The 26,199-nt window shown below is 42.8% G+C and overlaps 1 protein-coding gene across 1 annotated transcript in view; it reads left to right on the forward strand.

Annotated features, from left to right (window-relative positions):
- Nucleotides 1–26,199, forward strand: part of POU6F1 (POU class 6 homeobox 1) — a 122,358-nt gene that overhangs the window by 88,353 nt on the left and 7,806 nt on the right. Inside the window, exons 10-11 of the mRNA XM_040425920.1 lie at nt 5,524–5,665; nt 6,834–7,002. Of these exons, the coding sequence (XP_040281854.1) occupies nt 5,524–5,665; nt 6,834–7,002 (311 nt within the window). The remainder of the gene's footprint in view (nt 1–5,523; nt 5,666–6,833; nt 7,003–26,199) is intronic.

Below are 26,199 nucleotides of genomic sequence, written 5' to 3' on the forward strand. Positions count from 1 at the left end.
GAACAATCATAGCAAGTGCATATTAAAGATTACTGCTGATATTACAGTCAGAAATATTGAGACAGCAACAATCCAGTGGTCCAGCCAAATATACTAAACATCTGCAATCTACACAATCTGGTCATAGACTAAAAAGGGGTTATTAATATGTGACAACTCATACACACAAGCGTGTGTGCCCCGTGCCCGTATTGCGGACCGCAAACAGTGGGTCTGCAATATACTGGCACCGTCACTGTACATTTCGTATCTGGAATGTGGACCCATTGATTTGAATGGGTTCAGAATCCCCAAGATATGGAGAGGAAATCCACGGATGCACTAAAAAGCGCATCCATGGGACATGTCCTATTTTTTGCGGTGCGGACCATCTCTTGCGGATGCGGACCCATTGACCTGAATGGGTCCGTGATCCAGAAGTGGTGTGCACAGGGATAGTGCCGTGCATTGCGGACCGCACACGCTTGTGTGCATGGGCCCTAATAGGGGTGGTCCTATTTCTCAAGAAATCATTGTGGCACATTTACTAGTGTTTCCGTCTGTTTTTAGTCTAAAAAATACTGTTTTAGACATTCTTATTTTTTTTTTTGTCACAATTACTACGAAAAATAGCGTCAGTTTTGCAGGATTTTGCGGCTTATTCGCCTATTTTGATTTTCAAGACTACAGGTGGAACTCGAAAAATGTGAATATCGTGCAAAGTTCATTTATTTCAGTAATGTAACTTAAAAGGTAAAACTAACATATGAGATAGACTCTTTACATGCAAAGCGGGATATTTCAAGCCTATATTTGTTATAATTAGGATGATTATGGCTTATAGCTTATGAAACCCCAAAGTCACAATCTCAGGTACCCTTTGCTCAGGGATATGGATTATTTAGCTGACTAGAGTGTGACACTTTGAGCCTAGAATATTGAACCTTTTCACAAAATTCTAATTTTAAGCTGCATTAATGCAATTTCTTTTAATGTGCATTACTAAAATAAATGGACTTTTGCACGATATTCTAATTTTTCGAGTTTCACCTGTAATTCAGAAGTTTTCTAACTTCTGCAACATTTTTCCGACCGATTTATGTAGGTGCGCCTTTTTTGTCACAAAACCAGTCTAATTTCTACTCCACTCGAGGGCTGTTGTACTTGTCTTCGTTTGTTTTCAGTGGTAAAGTGCAATTTATAATTTTTTGGGCATTGAAAGTTTCTGCTTATTTTCCGAGAGACACGTGACTTTTCTTCACAAAGATGCAACTTTTTTCCTGTGCAAATAAATTAGACCAGTCTAAGTGAATATGAACCTGTCTAACCAAAAAACGATGGTAAGGTGTGTCTTTTTGCTGATGACACAAAGATTTGTAACAGGGTTGATGTTCCTGTAGGGATACACCAAATGGAAAAGGATTTAGGAAAACTAGAGGAATGGTGAAAAATCTGGCAACTAAAATGTAATGTTGATAAGTGCAAGATAATGCACCTGGGGCGTAAAAACCCAAGAGCAGAATATAAAATCTCTGAGGAACGGGATTTAGGGGTCATTATTTAAGAAGACTTAAAGGTAGGCAGACAATGTCATAGAGCAGCAGGAAATGCTAGCAGAATGCTTGGCTGTATAGGGAGAGGAATTACTAGTAGAAAGAGGGAGGTGCTCATGCCGCTCTACAGAGCACTAGTGAGACCTCATTTGGAGTATTGTGCGCAGTACTGGAGACCATATCTCCAGAAGGATATTGATACTTTGGAGAGAGTTCAGAGAAGAGCTACTAAACTAGTACATGGATTGCAGGATAAAACTTACCAGGAAAGATTAAAGGACCTTAACATGTATAGCTTGGAAGAAAGACGAGACAGAGGGGATATGATAGAAACTTTTAAATACATAAAGGGAATCAACAAGGTAAAAGAGGAGAGAATATTTAAAAGAAGAAAAAAATGCTACAAGAGGACATAGTTTTAAATTAGAGGGGCAAAGGTTTAAAAGTAATATCAGGAAGTATTACTTTACTGAGAGAGTAGTGGATGCATGGAATAGCCTTCCTGCAGAAGTGGTAGCTGCAAATACAGTGAAGGAGTTTAGGCATGCATGGGATAGGCATAAGTCCATCCTTCACATAAGATAGGGCCAGGGGCTTTTCATAGTATTCAGTATATTGGGCAGACTAGATGGGCCAAATGGTTCTTATCTGCCGACACATTCTATGTTTCTATGTAAACAACCACCAGAGGTCAGACTAAGGCCCCTTTCACAAGGGCGAGTTTTCTGTGCGGGTGTGATGCGTCAAGTGAAAGCATAGCACCCGCACTGAATCCTGACTAATACATTTTTTTTTTTCCACGCATCAGTTCTGCATTGCTTGAGAATCGCAGCATGTTCTATATTCCGCGTTTTTCATGCAGCCCTGGCCCCATAGAAGTGAAAGGGGCTTTAGTGAAAAACATATTGCATCCGGATGCAGTCCGGGTGCAATGCGTTTTTGACTGATGGTTGCTAGAAGATGTTGTTTGTAAACGTGCGTGAAAACTGCATCAGAACGCATTGCACCCGCACAGAAAAAACTGAATGCAATTGCAGACAAAACTGACTGAACTTCTGAACTTGCTTGCATAATTGTGCGATTTTCACTGAACTCATCCCGAGAGAATCCGTATCGTTCGTGTGAAAGAGGCCTAATAGCAATACGCCAAGTCTAATTCATCAACAGTAAGACTTTTAATAAATACTGCAAAAGAAAGACAGCTGAATGAAATACTTATGTCTAATTTTATGGCCAAAAACAGCCAAGCTTGTTTAAGGTCCCCCGTTGACTTCAAAATGTGAACGGTAATGAGCGGGGAGTTGCAGAGAGCGATGAGAAGAAAGCAAAGCTATTAAATAAACTGTCATTTGAAATGCAGAATGTAAAAATGTAGAATGTAATCCTGTCTGACCCAGGATGAAGTACAGAGGCGTCTTAAAAAGATTAAAATAGACAAATCGCCAGGACCAGATGGCATACAACCCCGTATCCTAAGAGAATTAGGTAATGTCATAGCCAGACCCTTATTTATGATATTTAAGGACTCTATACTGACAGGGAGTGTTCCACGGGATTGGTGCATAGCAAATGTAGTGCCAATATTCAAAAAGGGTAAAAAAACAGAGCCCGGAAACTATAGGCCAGTAAGTTTAACACCTGTCATGGGTAAACTGTTTGAAGGTTTTCTAAGAGATGCTATCTTGGAGTACCTCAAGGAAAATAAGCAAATAACGCCATATCAGCATGGCTTCATGAGGGATTGGTCATGTCAAACTAATTTAATCAGTTTCTATGAGGAGGTAAGTTCTAGACTTGACAGCCGCGAATCAATGGATGTCGTATATCTGGGCTTCTCCAAAGCATTTGACACTGTACCGCATAAAAGGTTAGTATATAAAATGAGAATGCTCGGACTGGGAGAAAACGTCTGTATGTGGGTAAGTAACTCAATGATAGAAAACAGAGGGTGGTTATTAACAGTACACATTCAGATTGGGTCACTGTCACTAGTGGAGTACCTCAGGGGTCAGAATTGGACCCTATTCTCTTCAATATATTTATTAATGATCTTGTAGAAGGCTTGCACAGTAAAATATCAGTTTTTGCAGATGACACTAAACTGTGTAAAGTAATTGACATGGAAGAGGACAGTATACTGCTACAAATGGATCTGGATAGATTGGCTGCAAATGTAAGATTATGCACATAGGAAGTAATAATGCAAGTCACCCGTATATACTAAATGGTAAAACACTGGGTAACACTGACATGGAAAAGGACCTAGGAATTTTAGTGAACAGCAAACAAATAGAGCTGTAGAAACCAGTGTCAGGCAGCTGCTGCCAAGGCCAATAAGCTAATGAGTTGCATCAAAAGGGGCATATATGCCCGTGATGAGAACATAGTCGTACCACTTTACGAATGACTAGTCAAACCACACATGGAGTACTGTGTACAGTTGTGGTCTCCTGTGAACACACAGACATAGCAGAGCTGGAGAGGGTACAGAGGAGGGCAACTAAAGGAATAACTGGAATGGGAGGACTACAGTACCCTAAAAGATTATCAACATTAGGGTTATTCACTTTAGAAAAAAGACGACTGAGGGGAGATCTAATTACTATGTATAAATATATCAGGGGTCAGTACAGAGATCTCTCCCATCATCTATTTATCCCCAGGACTGTGACGAGGGGACATCCTCTGCGTCTGGAGGAAAGAAGGTTTGTACACAAACATCGAAGAGGATTCTTTACGGTAAGAGCAGTGAGACTATAGAACTCTCTGCCTGAGGAGGTGGTGATGGTGAGTACAATAAAGGAATTCAAGAGGGGCCTGGATGTATTTCTGGAGTGTAATAATATTACAGGCTATAGCTACTAGAGAGGGGTCGTTGATCCAGGGAGTTATTCTGATTGGAGTCGGGAAGGAATTTTTTTCCCCTTAAGTGGGAGAAATTGCCTTCTACCTCAAAGGGTTTTTTGCCTTCCTCTGGATCAACTTGCAGGATAACAGGCCGAACTGGATGGACAAATGTCTTTTTTCGGCCTTATATACTATGTTACTATGTAAAGAAGCTGGCTGCAAAAATAACAGGGGACCCCTAATTAGTCACAAAATCTGCTCATAGAAATCAGTGAGACTTCAGGTGGCTGCTGTAAAGCAAATCTCTGAATGCTGTTAACAGCAGATAAGATGGCCCCCACAATCATGTACAGAAAACAAAATCAAAAATCTACAATAAGAAAATAAAAGCAGATTATCAGTAGCTGATTTTAATTAGTAAAATAAATAGATACACTTGATACATCCCGTTGGAATGGATTGTCTCTGCTTGCTATCAGTGAATGGAAGCATTCTAGGACAATAATCGGTGTCAGTGTAAGTAACCGCTTATTATCCTAGAGTTCAGGACAGAAGAGATGTGATGGGTTGCTCAGAGAGGATACGGATAGCATACCTGTGCTGGTGCACGGTCATTTAGCTGGGAACAGCCAAATCAATGTCTCAGAATGTCCCCATTCACTCACAGCAAGTGACTGAAAATAGTCCATATGAGCAATGTAGGCTGCAGAAGGCTGCAGTTTTTTATGAAACCTGTTAAAGGCCCTACAGTAAGACCTAATCACCTATCGACACGATAGGGGATAAGGATCTGATAGAAATGGAGCCGGAGTCCCCAGAGCCAGCCACGCATGCATGCTGACGCTCCATTCGACTTTATGGGCTTGCAGAAGGTAGCTGAGCTCTTTAATCGGCTTCTCTTCGGCAGTCCCACGCAGTTGAATGGAACGGCAGCGCACACGCGAGTCCATTGCTCCACTCAGTTCAGGGACTCTGCCACCTCATTCTTGTGATTGGTGGAGTCCCAGTGGTCCGACTCCCACTGATGAGATGCTTATTTCCTAGCCTTAAAGTTCTTATGGTGGGACGACTCCGTTAGTGAATATGTCAGCCCATGAGTTCTTTGACCAGGAACAGGTTTTCCTTTCTTTCTTCTCATATCCAGCCTGTCCAGCAAATCCAACCTGCTCCTACTATAACACAGCCATCAGTGGTTGTCACAAATCCTTCTCCAGCCAACACATCTACTTCTACGCAAGTCCATGTCAGCTGTCCAGAGCCCCCAACTGTAGGCCAGCTTGTGTCAAGTAAGTACACTACATTATCTACCAAAGTGCATGCTACATAATTTAGGTCTAATCATCTGTACATACTTAGCCCCTGCCTGCCCTGCACCATGCTTTAAATGGGTTCTGTCATCAGATACATTGCAATAAAACCGTCTCACAGGGATCCAGTGAAGAAATTGGCAGAGAGGGAGGCAGAGGAGAAACGAGGGGAAAGGTGGATTAGTTGGGCAGCAGAGTTGAGAATAGATTAGAGGGGAGCAAGATTGTTAGAGGGGAGTCCACAGAGGAGAATGTTGCAGTAGTCCAGGCAGGAATTGATGAGTGCATGCACCAGCATTTTTGTTGACTTAGCGGTGAGAAAGGAGTGAATATGAAAGATGTTCTTTAAAAGTGGCAGGTGGCTTAAAGTACAGGGCAGAATCAAATGTTATCCTCAGGCAATGGACCTGCAAGACTGGAGAAGGCGTTGTGCTATTATCTGTAATGGATAGGTCAGGTAGGGGTGCTGAGTGACATGGGGGAAAGGTAATGAATTAAGTTTTCTACATGTTGAGTTTTAGGAAGCGGGAGAAGAAGAATGAACATATTCCCAACATACATGCTGAGATTCTGGATAGCAGGGAAGTGAAATCTGGGCCAGAGAGGTAGATTTAGGTGTCATGAGCATAGAGGTAGTCTTTCAAGCCATGGAACTCAATGAGCTGTCCCAGGCCAAATGTATAAATGGAGAAAGGTGGGGGACCCAGGACAGAGCCTTAAGGAACACCAACAGAGAGGGGATGTGATGAGGAGGTGGTGTATGAATGTGAAACACTGAAGGTTCTGTTGATGAGATACGAGGAGATCCACGAGACGGACAGATCTTTGATGCCAAGGGAAGAAAGGATTTGTAACAAGAGAGAGTGGTCAACTGTATCAAAGGAAGAAGACAGGTCAAGGAAGAGTAGCACAGAATAGTGATTTTTAGCTTTGGAAGTTAGCAGATCGCTGGCGACTTTGGTTAGGGCAGTTTTAGTGGAGTGATTGGGTCTGAAGCCAGGTTGCAGCTTATCAAAAAGTGAGTGGGATCAGAGGTGGGAGGATGGTTTGAGATGGATACATATTAGCATCACAATAAACTACGGTGAACAGTGTATGGCTTTGCAGCAGCACCGCATTTTAAATATTATTATTTTTCAATGTTTAGAGTCACACTCTGGAACCTACGACGAGGATGGCATAAACTTGGAAGAAATCCGTGAATTTGCTAAGGATTTTAAGATCCGACGTTTATCCCTTGGTCTGACGCAGACACAGGTGGGTCAAGCACTGACTGCCACAGAAGGACCAGCATACAGTCAGTCTGCCATCTGCCGGTAAGATTGAAGTTTCACCAATTAACTTGCGCTAGTTTTGATGAGTTACAGTACAATGCCTGCTGATATAGTGAATGGAATACAGTGAAGAAGGTATACAAATGAGCTCTTAGAAAGCACTGCCTCTAATGCCATCAGATGTAAGGTAACTATCCTATATGTCAATGTTTGACCATTTTAACAGGCCTTGAGATATGACTTGGATTCCAGAAGACTGTTGCCTGGCCTATAAGACTCCTCCATAAGGGGATATAGTATCTCCCAAATATTGACTTAGGTCTCTCACCCAGTTTAGCCAGTACTCTCTGCTCTGCGCTGATGACGGGCAATCACCCCGAAACAGCTGTCTGCAGATGAGATGCTGGCTTATTTATTATCCAAGTCATTTCTAGAAGGTCAAACATCAACTTTTAAGATATCTGCCTTACATCTGGTGGCATCAGAGGCATAGCTTGCTAAGAGTTCATTTGCATTATCTCTTCACAGAATTCCAGAGGAACGTTTCCTGGCCTATAAGACTCATTATGTGCTCTCCATAAAGAGATATAGTATCCCCCTAAAGTGTTAGAGTATAATCGATACAATTGAAACAGCATGTGCTCTATCTGCTCAGTGTACTGTAATTTTACATAATAAACTTTAATTCTCCACACAAGAACACTAAAGTAGGTAGGTACCATGGATAATATCCCTATTGGTTACATAGTTAATACGGTTGAAAAAAGACATAATTAGGGGTACTGTCCCTAACTAGTTTAGATACTGTCCCTAATTGTTGTGGATATTGCATCTAATTAGTGTAGATAGTGTCGCTAACTAGCTGTCCATGACAATTGGGGACAGAATTGAGGCTAGTTATGGACACTATACCATGTGCTTCTTTGCCTTAGGGTTAGGGTTTGTTGTGTGGAGAGTTAAAGAGTTGTGCAGTGTGATGATATTGATAGGTCATGAATGTCACGGGTGAAGTTGCAGAGAGCTGGAACTAATAAATAAATGACTGACTGGCTTGATCCCAAACTATGGAGCATATAGGTGAGCCCTATAAAACCCTAAGAGCTCTCCCTGACTCCTATGCACATGAAAGGGTCTCAATGGTAGACGATTGCATGCCCACGTACCTAAGACTGTGTGACACCTGAAAACCCTATAATAGTGAGGAGATACGACCACCGGCTCCCTGCACTTAATACGGACTGAGTCAGGGTCACCTAGAATCAAGCCAGCAAGGAAACACAATAAAGGAAAAGACTTATCTGAGCAAACAGCAGTAGCAGCCTCCAGCAGTGAAGAGAAATAATGGAAAGATTCAGACTCCAGCACTCACTTTTTTGAAGTGTCAAGTTCTCCGTCTTTATTTAGCAATTGTGCACAGACAATACAGGACTCAAATTCTCTCTGGTGTAGGCTGTTGACGCATTTCGAAAGATTCTTATTCGTAACAGTGGTGTGCGTCTGATGTTCTCAGGTATAAGTAGGAGCTCAAATGTGTGTAATTAGCGCTGTAGTCACTCCCACCTATGACTGTGCAGAGGGTGGAGAGAGAGAATAGCATGGGGCAATTGAAATTCCTCCCCTTTGCGCAACACATGTCTCAAATAGTTATCACCTGGAGCATCAGAATCATTCCATTGGAATATCTGACATGCAGAGATTTACATAATGTTACTTTAAAAACAAGCTTGTTTCTATACATACAGATTATCTCTTCTAACATAGTAAAAGTTACATAACAACAAATAAAATGGAAAAATGGGAAAAGAAGAGGGACAAATGCGGAAAAAACTCTGCTAGCAAATCCGCTGCATTAGATAGGTATCCATTCACATTATGTTCGCGTTACTTCTCAGTTTGATTTTTGGTTTTTCAGAGAGTGTTGCTGGATATTTTGATAGAAAATATACATAATTATTCGGCATACGTGCCATGAACAAACAGGGAAAATTGTAGAAACTATAAAGCAACATTTAATAAAAATGCATAATTTCCCTTCTCAGATTTAAACCCTTTGGATATCTTGTCTCCAGTTTAAATATCCAGCAGTGAACACTTCATCCAGGAACTAGTATAAACCGCAAAGTGAGGCAGTATGGGAGGGAATATAAAGGAAGACGATTAGTCTAAATAAGTGACACCTGGCAGAAGGAAAAGAGATGACAAAGTTAAACCAAAACAAAGAACATCATACAAGAGGTAGAGAAGAACGTCTGTCAGACCTTCTCACAGAACTGGCGGTGAGAGTACTCCTCCCTCTACAGGTGGACTCCGGACACTCAGAGCCCACCTTCTCAGGATGAGACCTATGGAAAGCCCTGATGAGACGAGTGGCCTTAATGTCCGCCACTGGGACCCACATCCTCTCCTCAGGACCATAACCCTCCCAATGAACGAGGTACTGAAGAGAACCGCGGATAATGCGAGAATCCACAATCCTAGAGACCTGAAATTCAAGATTACATCAACAAAAATCGGAGGAGGAGGCAAAGAGTACAGTGGGTTGGACATAAGGTTTTAATAGGGACCTGTGTAAAACATTATGGATCTTCCAAGTCTGAGGAAGATCAAGACAGAAGACAACGGGATTGATGACGGACAAGATCTTGTAAGACCTAATAAACTTAGGACCCAACTTCCAGGAGGGAACCTTCAATTTGATATTCTTTGTAGACAACCACACCAGATCACCCACATTCAGGTCCGGAACAGGCACACGTCTCTTATCCGCCACACGCTTATTTCTCTCACTCATTCTTTTCAGATTACCCAGAATCTTTTGCCAAATAAATGGTAAAGACGAGGAAAATCTCTCCTCATCAGGTAAACCAGAAGACCCCTCTCCAGAGAATGTCCCAAACTGCGGATGAAACCCATATGCACCAAAAAATTGTGACTTATAAGAGGACTCCTGGTGACGGTTATTTAAAGCAAACTCAGCAAGGGACAAAAAAGAATACCAATCCTCCTGATTCTCCGCCACAAAACAGCGCAGATATGTCTCCAGATTCTGATTGACGCGTTCGGTCTGACAATTCGACTGCGGGTGAATAGCAGAAGAGAACGACAACCGAACCCCCAAGCGAGAAAAGAAGGCCTTCCAGAAACGATGTCTGCAATTTAACAATGTGATCAACAAACGCTTGCGCCAGCGTCTTAGCATTGGGTAACCCAAGAAAGGGAATGAAATGCGCCATTTTGCTAAAACGGTCAACTACCACCAGAATCACAGTCTTCCCCGAGGAACGAGGCAGGTCCGTAATGAAGTCCATGGACAGATGCGTCTAAGGACGGGAAGGAATGGGTAACAGGATGAGAGAACCCGATGGCCGTGAATGAGGGACCTTGGCACGAGCGCAGGTCTCGCAGGCTGCCACAAAACCCTCAACCGTCTTACGAAGAGCCGGCCACCAGAATCTCCGAGCAATGAGATCCACTGTGGCTCTACTCCCCGGGTGCCCAGCAAGGACAGTATCGTGGTGCTCCTTAAAAACCTTGTGTCGTAAAGCGGGAGGCACAAACAACCTCCCAGGAGGACAAAGATCAGGAGCCTCTGCCTGGGCTGCCTGAACCTCTGCCTCCAAATCAGGATAAAGAGCAGAGACAACCACCCCATCAGCCAAAATGGGACCTGGATCTTCAAAGTTCCCCCCTCCCGGAAAACAACAAGACAGGGCATCTGCCTTCACATTTTTAACCCCAGGGCGGAACGTAACAACAAAATTAAACCTAGAAAATAACAAAGACCATCTGGCCTGTCTCGGGTTTAGACGATTGGACGATTCCAAGTAGGCCAGATTCTTATGGTCGGTAAACACGGTAATCGGGTGTCTGGCTCCCTTTAACCAATGGCGCCATTCCTCAAAAGCTAATTTGATGGCCAACAACTCCCTATCTCCCACATCGTAATTTCTCTCTGCAGAGGGGAGTTTCCTTGAAAAAGGCACACGGTCGCCATTTGGCAGGAGACGGACCCTGAGAAAAGACTGCACCCAACACCCACCTCAGAAGCATCCACCTCAACAATAAAAGGTAGATAGACATCAGGTTGTACCAAAATGGGAGCGGAAGCAAAACTCTCTTTGATACTAGAAAAGGCCCTAAGCGCATCTACCGACCACGAGGAAAAATCCACCCCCTTTTTAGTCATATCAGTGAGTGGCTTAACAACAGAGGAATAATTCTAAAATGAACTTTCTGTAATAATTGGCAAAACCCAAAAACTGCATCAGCGCCTTCTGATTCTCAGGAAGCTCCCAATCAAGCACAGCGTGGACCTTCTCAGGGTCCATCCGAAACCCAGAAGCGGAGAGAAGAAAACCCAAGAAATTGAATCTCCGGAACCGCAAACACACATTTTTCCAGTTTAGCGTACAATTTATTCTCCCGCAGAATGAGCAAGACCTGACGTAGGTGGTCCCGATGAGTCTTGAAATCAGGAGAAAAAATCTAAATGTCATCTAGATACACCAGTACAAATTTCCCCATTAAATGATAAAAAATGCTGTTCACAAAATGTTGGAAGACGGCCGGAGCATTCATCAAACCAAAGGGCATAACCAAATTCTCGAAATGACCCTCAGGAGTATTGAAGGGCATCTTCCATTCGTCCCCTTCCCTGACCCTGACTAGGTTGTATGCCCCTCTTAAATCCAACTTAGAAAAAACTTTAGCCCCAACAATCTGGTTAACCACTTCCCATCTGGGCCCTTTGCCCCCTTCCTGACCAGGCCAAATTTTGCAAAACTGACATATCTCACTTTATGTGGTAATAACTTTGGAACGCCTTTATTTATCCAAGTCATTCAGAGATTGTTTTCTCGTGACACATTGTACTTCATGATAGTCATAAATTTGAGTCAAAATATTTCACCTTTATTTATGAAAAAATCCCAAATTTACCCAAAAATTTGAAAAATTCGCAATTTTCTAAATTTCAATTTCTCTGCTTTTAAAACGGAAAGTGATACCTCATAAAATATTTATTATTTAACATTCCCCATATGTCTACTTTATGTTGGCATCATTTTGGAAATGTCATTTTATTTTTTTAGGACGTTAGAAGGCTTAGAAGTTTAGAAGGAATTCTTCAAATTTTTAAGAAAATTGCCAAAATCCACTTTATAAGGACCAGTTCAGGTCTGAAGTCACTTTGTGGGGCCTACATAGTGGATACCCCCATAAATGACCCCATTGTAGAAACTACACCCCTCAAGGTATTCAAAACCGATTTTACAAACTTTGTTAACTCTTTAGGCGTTCCACAAGAATTAAAGGAAAATGGAGATCAAATTTTTAAATTTCACTTTTTTGGCAGATTTTCCATTTGAATCAATTTTTTTCTTTAACACATCGATGGTTAACAGCCAAACAAAACTCAATATTTATTACCCAGATTCTGCGGTTTACAGAAACACCCCATATGTGGTCATAAACTGCTGTATGGGCACACGGCAGGGCGCAGAAGAAAAGGAACTCCACATGGTTTTTAGATGCCATGTCCCATTTGAAGCCCCCTGATGCACCCTTACAGTAGAAACTCCCAAGAAGTGACCCCATTTTGGAAACTAGGGGATAAGGTGCCAGTTTTATTAGTACTATTTTTGGGTACATATGATTTTTTGATCATTCATTATAACACTTTATGGGGCAAGGTGACCAAAAAATTGGTTGTTTTAGCACAGTTTCTATTTATTTATTTTTACAGCGTTCACCTGAGGGGTTCAGTCAAGTGACATTTTTATAGAGCAGATTGTTACGGACGTGGCGATACCTAATATGTATACTTTTTCTCATTTATTAAAGTTTTACACAATAATAGCATTTTTGAAACAAAAAAATTATGTTTTAATGTGTCCATGTTCTGAGAGCTATAGTTTTTTTATTTTTTGAGAGATTTTCTTATGTAGGGGCTCATTTTTTGCGGGATGAGGTGACGGTTTTATTGGTACTATTTTGTGGGACATACGCGTTTTTGATCACTTGGTGTTGCACCTTTTGTGATGCAAGGTGACAAAAATTGCTTGTTTTGACACAGTTTTTTTTTTTTTTTTTTTTTTTTTTTTTTTACGGTGTTCACCGGAGGGGTTAGGTCATGTGATATTTTTATAGAGCTGGTTTTTACGGACGCGGCGATACCTAATATGTATACTTTTTTTTATTTTTTCTATTTTTAACTTTTTTTTTTCATTCCTTACTTGGGGACTTTTTTTTTTTTACATGTGAAACTTTTTTTTATTTTTTTATTTTCAACCTTTTATTTTTATTTTTTTTATTTTACACTTTTCGTCCCCCATAAGGTCATACAAGACCTCTGGGGGACATTTACTTCACTTTTTCTTTTTTTTTTCACTGTTGATTTCTCCTGTAACTGGGGCTGACATAGTAGCCCCAGTTACAGGACAAATGCACCCCTATAGAGGCTGTACAGCAGCAATCCAGCGCTGTACAGCCTCAGAGCAGGGCTGATCGAGGTCTCTGAGAGACCTCACACAGCCCCTGCACTCTCCGGTCATGGCGGTCACAGCGCTTCCTTCTCTGCAGACACAGCGCTCGGTGAGCGCTGTGTCTGCAGCGATCGTGAAGGCAGGGACACCTGGGAACTGTCCCTGCCTTGTCTTAGGGTTGCCCTGCTGTCACTGACAGCGGGCAACCCGATCAGCAGCTGCACGATTAGCGTGCAGCTGCTATTTCTGACAGGACGTTTTAAAACGTGCTGTCAGAAATAGACGTCCACCCATAGGACGTTTATAGTCTATGGGCGGACGTGAGGCGGTTAAACAGGTCCGGGATCAGAGGAAGCGGATATGGGTCACGAATCGTGATACGGTTAAGCTCCCTGAAATCCAGACAAGGTCTTAAAGAAGCATCTTTTTTCTTAACAAAAAAAACCCCAGCGGCAACAGCTGACTTCGAGGGTCGTATGTGTCCCTTTCTCAGGCTCTCAGAGATATAAGTACGCATAGCGACTCTTTCAGGTTGGGAGAGATTGTATAATCGTGATTTTGGCAGCTTGGCGCCTGGGATGAGATTAATAGGGCAGTCGTACTCCCGGTGAGGGGGCAACTCCTGGACACCACTCTCGGAAAACACATCAGAAAATTCAGAGAGTAAAGATGGTACAGTCTTGGTAGAAACCTCTGAAAGAGACGCTGTGAGGCAATTCTCTCTGCAAAACTCACTCCAACCATTTATTTGCCTTGCTTGCCAATCAATGGTGGGGTTATGTTTAGTGAGCCAGGGTAGCCCCAACACTAGAGGAGTAGGTAATCCGCTTAAGACGAAACATGACATATTCTCAACATGAGCGTCACCCACAGTCTAACGGATATTGTGAACTATGCCCTTTAACGATCTTTGAGAAAGTGGAGCGGAATCGATAGCAAAAACAGGTATATCCTTTTCCAAAGTGCATACCTGGAAACCATGCGTTGTTGCAAATTGATTATCAATGAGATTGACAGCTGCTCCACTATCTACAAAAATCTCACAAACAATGTTCTTGCTGTCTAGCGCCACCCTGGCAGGTAGGAGAAAACGGGAACTACAAGCAAATGGCAAACCTTCAATTTCCGCATCAACATTGCCAATAGTAGCAAATGGAAAGTTTTTAGAGTTTTTTTTATTACCCTCAGAAAACTCCCTGAACCTCCTAGAGGGGCAAACATTAGCCAAATAATTTATACCCCCACAACAAGAACAAACCCTCCTCTGAGAGCTGAATCCTCTACTATCAGAGGCAAGCAAACCCAGCTGCATGGCCTCCTCCTCAGAGGGGATTGAGACAGACTGAGACCCCTGCGCACTGAATGAGACAGCCCCACTGTCCTTGGTTTTAATAGTGCAGGCACATACAGGCTCACACACATAAGCTGTGTGCATAGCATAGCTTGTCAGAAGTGAGAGTAGTGAAGATGGACACTTTATGACTGCAGAGTTTTTCTAAATGTCCTATATGTCAAAATTTGCTTAGTATCTAGGAGGCAGACGTAAGCAAAGACTAGAATGAACTGTTTCATGCACACGGCTCTAAGGCCAGTTTACATTGATCTTAATTGAACTTTTATCTTTTCAGCAGTTAAAAAAAATAATAGCTATGCGCTGGTTGGTTACTATGGACAATACAAGTCCATTTTTAGACAGTTTTTCTGGTATTAAAGCTACTTGTGCTAATTCAGAAAGCCCTCAATTACATGCTGATGTGAAATCCACAGACACCAATCAGTTGAACAATGTAAAGTAAAAGCTAACGTCCTCACAGTTACTATGGTTATCACTATATTAATTTGCTGACTCATTTTCCTCCTTCTTCCTGGATGTGATTATGTATAATTACTCCCACATACAATAGATGAGTTTATGGCTACACTGCCCAGCAGATAATAAAGCTCAGTATGATGTTGTTAAAGCAGTGGGACTGATGTCAAATGAGCACTAGCCACTGCTTATTTATGTACACTAAACCCTTGCTAATACACTACTCACAAAAAGTTTGGGATATATAGGATAGATGCATGCTTTCGGGTGAAATTTATGGAAAAAGTAAAATGTTCACGCTACATGGATATTATATCATGAAAGTAGAAGCATGCAGTGGTGATTTCCTCATCTCAAACAATTTATTGAAATAAAATCCAACAACAGTGGTGTTTATATCCCCACCAAAAATGGCATTGTCTCAAAAACTTGTCATGTGGCCTTAAGCATCAATTACAGCTTGACAACAACGTATCATGCTGTTCACAGGTGGACTTATCGTCTGCTGAGGCATGGCACCCTACTGTTCTTGAAGGGCGGCCCTCAGGTCATTGAGGTTCTGGGGTACAGAGTTACGAGCCTCTACACAGCGACTCTGCTGATCCCATAGGTTTTCAATGGGATACAGCTCTGGAAAAAGTGCAGGCCACTACATTTGAGGTACCCCAGTCTTCAGCAGCCGTTCCCTAATGATGCGACCTCAATCAGTTGGTGCTTTGTCATCAATGAAGAAGCACATTGACTGGATTAATGATGTTATTCAAGTAGTATGGGCTTGTCCTGTACCAATCACAAAGTGTAGGGCAGTTCTGTATTGCCTAGACACACCTGCCGACACTGTAACACCACCACCAAAGGCAAACAGTGGCTGATGCATAACGCTCTCCTTGACGTCTCCAACATTGTTGGCGGCCATCATTTCTGCTCAGTGTGAATCGGCTTTCATCAGTGAACAGTACTGAGGCCCACTGGTACCTCTTCCAGCGTAGAACTCCCTGGCGATGACGATGACGCCTCTGCCTGGTGGTGTGGTCAGGTACCCTTGCAGGTCGTTTAGCACACAGACCACGCTGATGTAAACAGTTTCAAATGGTCTGACGTTACACTTGGGTGCCTCTCACCCCCCTTAAATGTGCCTGGAGTTGTGTGGCATTCATCATCCGGTAACGCAGGGCATTGTTCACAATGAAGCGGTCACCAGAAAGGACGTCCCCTTCTATACCTTTCTGTGACTCTTCCAGTCTCTCTGTATCTCTGTTGCAACCTGCTGATGACACTACGTGACACTCCAAGCTAGGGCTGCAACGATTAATCAAAGTTTTCGATGACGGGATTCGTTGTCAACAAATCCCGTTATCGAATAATCGGCCGATTCGTTGCTGAGCGGGCGGTTTACTTTAACTTTAAATCAACACATCTTTATTACCTTACAATGAAGCTCCAGTAACAGGCAGAGTGGGCGGCGGCGTAACGTCACTTACTAACCTGACGCGCCTGCTCCGCCTACTTCATTCATAAAGTGGGCGGAGCAGGCGCGTAACGTGAGTGAGTGACGTTACGCCGCCGCCCCCTCTGCCTGTTACCGGAGCTTCATTGTAAGGTAATAAAGATGCGCTGAACCTGATTTAAAGTTAAAGTAAAAGTTACTGCCAGGCCGGGGCTGTTATGGGGCGGGGGATCTATGGATGGCACTGTTATGGGGGGGATCTGTGGATAGCGCTGTTATGGGGGGATCTGTGGATGGCACTGTTATGGGGGGGGATCTGTGGATGGCGCTGTTATGGGGGGATCTGTGGATGGCGCTGTTATGGGGAGGGGGATCTGTGGATGGCGCTGTTATGGGGGATCTGTGGATGGTGCTGTTATGGGGGGGATCTGTGGATGACACATATAGCATAAGATGCTATATAGTGTCATCCATAGATCCCCCCATAGCATGGTCATCCACAGATCCCCTCCATAACAGTGTCATCCACAGGTCCCCCTCCCCATAACAGTGTCATCCACAGGTCCCCCTCCCATAACAGTGTCATCCAAAGATCCCCCTCCCCATAACAGTGCCATCCACAGATCCCCCTCCATAACAGTGCCATCCACAGATCCCCCTCCCCATAACAGTGCCATCCACAGATCCCCCTCCCCATAACAGTGCCATCCACAGATCCCCTCCATAACAGTGTCATCCACAGATCCCCCATAACAGTGTCATCCACAGATCCCCCATAACAGTGTCATCCACAGGTCCCCCATAACAGTGTCATCCACAGATCCCCCATAACAGTGTCATCCACAGATCCCCCATAACAGTGTCATCCACAGATCCCCCATAACAGTGTCATCCACAGATCCCCCATAACAGTGTTATTCACAGATCCCCCATAAGTGTCATCCACAGATCCCCCATAACAGTGTCATCCACAGATCCCCCCCCATAACAGCACCATCCACAGATCCCCCATAACAGTGCCATCCACAGATCCCCTCCATAACAGCGCCATCCACAGATCCCCCTCCCATAACAGCACCATCCACAGATCCCCCATAACCGTGTCATCCACAGATCCCCATAATAGTGTGTCATCCACAGATTCCCCATAACAGTGTCATCCACAATTTGTTTTAATATGGCCTTTGAACATAATCTTTTAAGTATAATCATATAAACCCCTTTATTTAATGCAGAGTGTGTGCATTATATACACACACACTCTGCATTAAATACAGGGAGCCATCCACAGATCTCCCCCCTAACAGTGTCATCCACAATTTGTTTTAATATGGCCTTTGAACATAATCTTTTAAGTATAATCATATAAACCCCTTTATTTGTCATTTTGGTGTTTTTTCCCGATTAATCGATGAAATTATCGACAACTAATCGATTATTCAAATAATTGTTAGCTGCAGCCCTACTCTAAGCTCAGTGGCCACTTCCATCTGAGAACATCCTGCTTGAAGCCTCGCAATAGCAAGGTACTGTTGATTAATTGTTAGGTGTCATCTTGGTCTCATGATGTCAAGATGTGAACAGCATGATGAGGAGGACTGTTTAAATACCAATTCTAATTGAACCAGGACATGCCATGCAGGTAATCTGCTGTGTGAAAGAGTGCCAAGCCCCGTTCCGGACAGCAGAGACACGGAGCATTAACGTGATTAATAATGCCCCATGCCTCTCTGTGACCTTTTTACTACAAAATCACAGTGAGATAAAGTTGTCACTGTGATTTTGTAGTAAAAAGGTCACAGAGAGGCAAAGAGCATTATCAATCATGTTAATGGTCCGTGTCTCTGCTGTCCGAAACGGGGCTTGGCACTTTTTCACGCACTGGATCCCACGCACGGGATCCGCTCGTGTGAAAGAGCCCTTATGGGGGGGATTCCTGGATCAAACACCTGTTGTGAATTTCGCCATTAAGCTCCTTGTTAGAGAACGGCTAGTTGTGCAAAAAGTACTGAAACACTGAACAGTTGGACATGTGCATTCAGAAGTTTAGAGAAGGTCACATTAAGTTCACCTGTAAAGGTTAGAGTGCATTCTGAAATTTCACCCACAAGCAAAATATCCCTTTTTGGGAGTAGTGTATATAGTATACAGCAGGAAGCCAGCTGCCACGCAGGCGAATATTGGGTTCCTGGCAGTCAGAGACCCTGGAGAGAAGGCTGAAGCGTTATGAACAAGCCATAAAAATAAAAAGGAAAGCATTTTTTTAAACTGTAAGCTTAAAAACTCAAAAAAAGGTAAAGTGATGTGAATAAAAATGATAAAAACCCACTCTGCTCATTAAGAAAAGCCACAGAAATATAAAGAAATAAAAAAAGTTATAGCCACCAAGCTAACATGATAAAACGGCTAAACTAAAAACCACTAAATACCCTGGACCTGAACTGGTTTATGGGAACATTTTGTTGGTCATGTACGAAGTTCTATACCAGTTTTTTGGCACAGAAAATTCGGACATTTTATCACAAGTGCTGTTTTGCAGACACCGCTGCCACTTTTCCAAAAAGTGTGAGAGGTGTGGGACAGCAGAAGACGCAACAAATTTATTAAGAGGCATTCACTACTTAAATCGTCCGGATCTTCTGTCAGCAAGGTTTTTAAGTAGACCGCCGTGTAAAATGCAAGTCTTTAGTAAATGACTCCCCTTATAGTTTTTTTTGCCTTTGAGGGACTATTTAGAAAATATCGGGAACATCATAATAGGCTTAGGCTAGGTTCACATCATGTTTTTGCCATATGTTTAACATATACAAAAACAGATGCCTCAGACAATTGCCGTACAGTATATCCATCACCATAGCATTCCACTGTAAAAAAATATAAAAAAGTATACATTAAAGGGATTGTCCAACAAAAAATATTCTACAGTTTCCAAACCAGCATCTGGATCTGAATACTTTTGTTATTACATGTAATTAAAAATTTACCATAGCCACTGAGTTATTTAATAAAATGTATCTGTATAGCGCCACCTGCTGTTTGTTACATAGTTAATACGGTTGAAAAAAGACATACCGTATATACTCGAGTATAAGCAGACCCGAGTATAAGCCGAGGCCCCTAATTTTACCCCAAAAAAATGGGAAAAATTATTGACTCGAGTATAAGACTAGGGTGGGAAATGCAGCTATAATGCAGAGTGTATGTGTATATAATGCACACACTCTACATTATATACACACATCTGCAAGAGGGTGACTCCCTGTATTTAATGCAGAGTGTGTGCATTATATACACACACACTCTGCATTAAATACAGGGAGCCATCCACAGATCTCCCCCCTAAACAGTGCCATCCACAGATCTCCCCCCTAAACAGTGCCATCCACAGATCCCCCCCTAAACAGTGCCATCCACAGATCCCCCCTAAACAGTGCCATCCACAGATCCCCCCTCCCCTAAACAGTGCCATGATGGCACTGTTTAGGGGAGGGGGGATCTGTGGATGGCACTGTAGGGGGATCTGTGGATGGCACTGCCATCCACAGATCCCCCTACAGTGCCATCCACAGATCCCCCTACAGTGCCATCCACAGATCCCCCTACAGTGCCATCCACAGATCCCCCTACAGTGCCATCCACAGATCCCCCTACAGTGCCATCCACAGATCCCCCTCCCCGACGCTCACAGCAGTATATTTAAACTAATCAGTAACCTTTAACTTTGGATATCTTACTTTGTCTTTGCTCCGGTAATAGCAGGCAGTGCGGGGAGCGGCGCTCACTCACTGACGTCACGCGCCTGCTCCCACTAGGCGGCGCAGGCGCGTGACGTCAGTGAGTGAGCGCCGCCCCCCGCACTGCCTGCTATTACCGGAGCTAAGACCTAGACTCGAGTATAAGACGAGGGGGCTTTTTGAGCACAAAAATATGTGCCAATAAACTCGTCTTATACTCGAGTATATACGGTAAGTCCATCAAGTTCAACCAAGGGATGGGTGGGGACGCGAATCCCAGAAGGAAGTGAGACTCAGATTTCTACACATTTTCATAAGCATTAATGTCATTTACTTTTAAGAATTCATCTAAACCCTTTTTAAAACTGTCCACTGTTCCTGCTGTGACCACGTCCTGAGGTAGTCTATTCCACAGATTCACAGTTCTTACAGTAAAGAAGCTTTGCCGCTTCTGGAGACCTGAACTTTTTCTTCTCCAGTTAGAGGCAGTGCCCCCTTGTCTTTTGAGGACATTTTACATGGAACAGTTTTTCACCGTATTTTTTGTATGGCCCATGTATATATTTGTATAGGTTTATCATGTCCCCCCTTAGACGTCTCTTCTCAAGACTAAGTAAATTCAATTCTTATAATCTTTTTTCATAACTAAGACTCTCCATGCCCCTTATCAGTTTAGTCGCTCTCCTTTGTACTTTTTCCGGCTGCAGAGCGTTCTTTTTATGAACTGGTGCCCAGAACTGAGCTGCATATTCCAGCTGAGGCTGCACCAACGCTTTGTAAAGTGGTAATATTACATCCCTGCCCCGCTAGTCCATGCCTCGTTTAATGCACAATAATATCCTGGTAGCCTTAGAAGCAGCTGATTGACATTGTGCTGTTATTTAATCTACCATCTACAAGGACACCCAAATCCTTCTCTATAAGTGACTCTCCCAGTGTTACATCCCCTAGGACATATGAAGCACAGAGATTATTACTACCAAGATGCATAACTTTACATTTATCCACATTGAACCTACTTTGCCAAATTGATGCCCAATAACTCAGAGTGTTCAAGTCAGCTTGTAGTTTATGGACATCCTCCATAGACTGCACAGTTCTACATAGCTTAGTGTCATCTGCAAAAATAGAAATGGTGCTATTAATCCTGTCCTCGATATCATTAATAAATAAATCAAATAATAGAGGACCCAGCACTGAACCTTGGGGTACACCACTTATAACTCGGGACCATTCTGAATAGGAATCATTGACCACAACTCTCTGGACATGGTCCTTCAGCCAGTTTTCAATCCAATTACAAACGATACTTTCCAAGCTTATAGGTCTATAATTACCTGTGGAGGACCTAGATCCTTTTTTTTATTTTTTATTTCAATATACTTTATTAAGAGTTTTCAAGAAAATAGTTTACAAATAGGCATTTACACATGACTATATAAAGTATCATAAACATTACACATCCACATAGACTTGTCAGGAGAGTGTCCAGACCCTCCCCTGCCCACATATTTGAAGGTTCCGATGTAAGTGTGAAACATGAAGTATTTCCTGCTTACAATCATTTATGAATCTTTATTACAAAAGTAAGCAAGGTCTACGTGAAGTGTGAGATGAAGATGAGCAGCATTGTAAAATGTACAATAATAAACACAAACTAAACAGACAAACAAACAATAGGTCTCAGGTGCCCCTATAGATGTAGATCCGATAGGGTGGGGTTGGTTGAAGAAAAGTGTGATAACCACGAGCCCCATCGAAGTGTAAATTTGTCTATATTATGCTCCTTATATGCTAGGACTTTTTCATAAGAACTAGTGGTATGGACACTCGACAGAATCTCTGCTACTGTAAGGATTGTAGTAGATTTCCAATATCTAGTGATCGCTCATTTAGTCGTTAGAAACCGGAATGCTACTGGGATCCGGTTACGTGCAGGTAAAGTATTGATATCTTTAAAGAAAAGGGCCTTATTTGGGGACCCTTCGAATACTATGTCACTGAATTTTGAGGCTATTCCAAAGATCTCCTCCCATAGATGTGTTAAGAGAGGGCACGCCCATAAAACATGTAAGAGGGTACCCCTTCCACCACAACCCCGCCAGCAGAGATGTGAAGCTCCAGGATATATCCTGCTTAGTTTGTCAGGGGTAAAGTACCATCTTAAACAAGTCTTGATGGCTGCTTCTAAAAGAGAGGTACTGCGAAAAGTAGATGTTATAAATTTAAATGTTAACAGCCATTCCGAATCTGGGATTGTACACTGGAGCTCTCTGTTCCATGCAATGAGGGGGGAGGATTTTGAAAAGGTAGATTTTTTTTCCCTAGAGTTGGATATAGAGGTTTGATGCCTCGCTTAGAAGGAGAATGAGTTAGGGCTGTCCACATTTCTAGAGTGTCTGTATTAGCGATCACCTGATAGGGGGCTTTAGAGGTCAAAAGGTGGCGTACTTGCAAGTACTTAAAGATGTCTTCCCTAGGTATCTTCTTTTTGAAGCTGTAGGAAAGATTTTAGATTACCTTTTATTTAGAGTCCCTCCATGTACCTAGCTCCGTTTCTCGGAGGTGTAATTCCAAAAGCTGGATAGGAGAGGTACTCAATAGAGATACAGAGGTATGGGTGCTTTTTTGATGGAATGTACGGTAGTGAAATACTGCGGCGTCCATTAGAGCAGGGAGTTTAGGGGTTTCTATTGGCGACTTGCTGATAGTGTTTATCAGTAAAGACCTGAGATATTTGGTGGGGGCTTGTATGGTCTCTTTTTGAACCCAGGGGGTTGTAATCACTGGTGACCACCAATTTCTTTAATCTTGGGCTCTCCTAAAGAACTGGTTGGGGATTTTAATTGGGACCGTTCTGAATATGAACAAGAGTTTCGGCAGTATTAGGATCTGAAAAGACGCAATGCGGCCAATCCAAGAGATCTCAAACTTGTTATAGTCAATAGTGTCCCGTCTGATCGTATCCAACAGGGGAATATAATTAAGCTGGGAAAGGCGAGAAATAGATGGGGAATATGTATTCCCAAATATTGGATGCTCTCCCATCTCCAGTCCAAGGGGAAGTCATGTTTTAAAGAAGACAATACTTGGCTTGGGATATTCAATGGCAAGATTTGGGACTTAGCCTCATTGACTTTATAGAACGACACAAGGCTGTATTCCTCAATCACCGAAAATGCAGCAGGTAAAGCTCTCTGGGGGGAGGATAAAGATAAAAGTACGTCATCTGCATACAGCGATATGCAATGGTTCTTACCTCCAATTTGAATACCCGTTATGTCCGGGTGCAGTCTAATGGCCTGAGCTAACGGCTCTATGGCCATAATAAATATTAAAGGTGCTTAGATCCGTTAGTTAGCTTGAATGTCGATGACAGAGCCCGATTTATAATTACCTTGGCAGAAGGTTTAAAATAAAGTGCTTGAACTGCAGTCACAAATGCTGTCCCTAGGCCCATTGTACGCAACACCGAGAATGCAAATTACCAATTCAGGCGGTCAAACGCCACTAGTAGGGTCTGTTCCTTCCTACGATTAACATAATCTATCAAATTCAGGACCCTACGAGTATTGTCTGTAATTTGCCTACTTTTAACGAATCCCGTTTGATCTGAGTCAATTAGGAGGGGGAGAACATTTGATAACCTATTAGCCACGATTTTAGCATACAGTTTTAGATCGGTGTTCAAAAGGGAAATGGGCCTGTAATTTTGGGGTTTATCTGTAGGTTTACCGGGCTTCTGTAACGCCACAATTGTGGCCGAAGGCATTTCCTCTGGGAATGAGCCCTCCTGGAAAGCTTTATTGAACACTCTGTTTAGGTATGGTGAGGGTAGATCTTGAAAGGTCTTGTAGTAAAGGTTAGATAGTCCGTCTGGGCCCGGTGACTTATGCAAAGGAAGGGAGGCTATGGTCTTTCTGAGTTTTAATTGGGTGATAGGTGAGGACAATGCTTCCCTCTGACTGGGAGTCCGGGACGGGAGGTTAATTTTATTCAAAAATGCATCGATATCAGATGGGGTGGCAATATGAGTGCCAGGAGAGTCTTTAAGGTTATATAAGGCTGAATAATAATCCGCAAATTGATCAGCTATGGCTTTCGGGTCATATATTTTGGAAAAGTTAGTTGGGTGCATCAATGAATGGGGAGAGCTGTGTCTTTTGTTCCCTCTGTTTTTTAGCTTGGTGGCCTAGTTTGATAAATGTGCCTCGAAGAACCGTCTTGTGCGCATTCCACAGACTATACGAACAGGAGACAGAAAGATCATTCAATGAGAAATATTCCAAAATAGTCTTACCTTATTCTTTTCTATAGGTTGGATTGGATATGATATACGGGCTACACCGCCAAAGGGTATCTCTGCGATTAAAAGATTCTCTGATTAAGAGAGTAATGGCGGCGTGATCGGACCACTTGATCACTCCAATGGTGAAATGGGTAGCCAGTTGGAGAAGTGATCTGCTAACAAGAAATAGATCGTTGCGTGAGTAGGTGTTATGTAACTGCAAATAAAAAGTAATATCGCGTTCAGATGCATGGTGCAGTCTCCAAATGTCATACAGCTCTTCGCATAACAATAGGGGATGCATAGTGGGATAAAGGCCATAGAATCTGCTGCAGCCTCAGGTACGATATTGAAATCCCCAAAGATAATAAGGTGACCTTTTTTCACCTTGTTCACTTTGGCTAATACCTTGTTAAAAAAAATTATTTGATGTTTGTTGGGAGCGTATAGCGCCACCACTGTATATTCAATATTGTTCACTGAACATACTTGGATAATAAACCTTTCATTGGGATGAATGATTGAAGTGCTAGGAGTAAAGGTGTCAGGGGTATAAGTTCAGTTTCAAACCATATTTTTAACGTGTGCTCCCATGCACATAGAACAGAGAGTAGTATTCAGTGTTTCTTACCCCTTTTGGCTCCAACAGTATGCCATTTAGAAGACAGGGGTTGTAGTCGAGATGAATCGTTCGTCTCCACGGCCAGTACAGGGATATTCCAAGATTGCAATAAGCGACGACCCTCTTCTATTGATGCGATGACATGCATCTTGTCTTGGTGGGTGAGCAAAAGTTTGAACGGGAAGCCCCATTTGTAGGCTATCTTGTGGTCTCTCAAAGCTGAGGTAATTGGAGCAAGTGAGCGCCTTTGGCGTAATGTGATAGCTGAGAGATCAGCGTAGAGGAGTTTCATCTCTTGATAAGGTGCTGGCAGTTCCGAAAGATGGCGCACAGCTGCCAGGGCAACCTCTTTAGTTTGGAAAAAATGTATTCGGGGCAGGGTATCTCTTGGGGCAGTCTCACGTAGATGCTTGGGCCTGGGAATTCTATGTGCCCGGACAATTGTCAGGTGTCTGGCAGCGCTAGATGGTAAAAGCTTCTGTAAGAGGGCCTGGATATACTCCATAAGGTCAGAGGGTCTAATGTCCTCCGGTATGCCCCGGAATTTAATATTGTTTCGCCTGGAGCGATCCTCTAGGTCAGTGATGGCTAACCTTGGCACTCCAGCTGTGGTTAAACTACGACTCCCAGCATGCTCCATTTATTTCTATAGAGTTCTGAGAGCAGCCAAGCAAGGGGGGCATCTTGGGAGTTGTAGTTTTACCACAGCTGGAGTGCCAAGGTTAGCCATCACTGCTCTAGGTTGTTCAGTTTGGCTTTAATTCTTTCAATATCAGAGGACAGGACTTCATGACTGTCTATTAGTTGATTGTGAGATGTAGCAAATTCCCCCATTTTCGTTTCTACATGTAGGACC

The sequence above is a fragment of the Bufo bufo genome, chromosome 3 (genome assembly GCF_905171765.1).
Source record: "Bufo bufo chromosome 3, aBufBuf1.1, whole genome shotgun sequence".
NCBI classification, from domain to species: domain Eukaryota; kingdom Metazoa; phylum Chordata; class Amphibia; order Anura; family Bufonidae; genus Bufo; species Bufo bufo.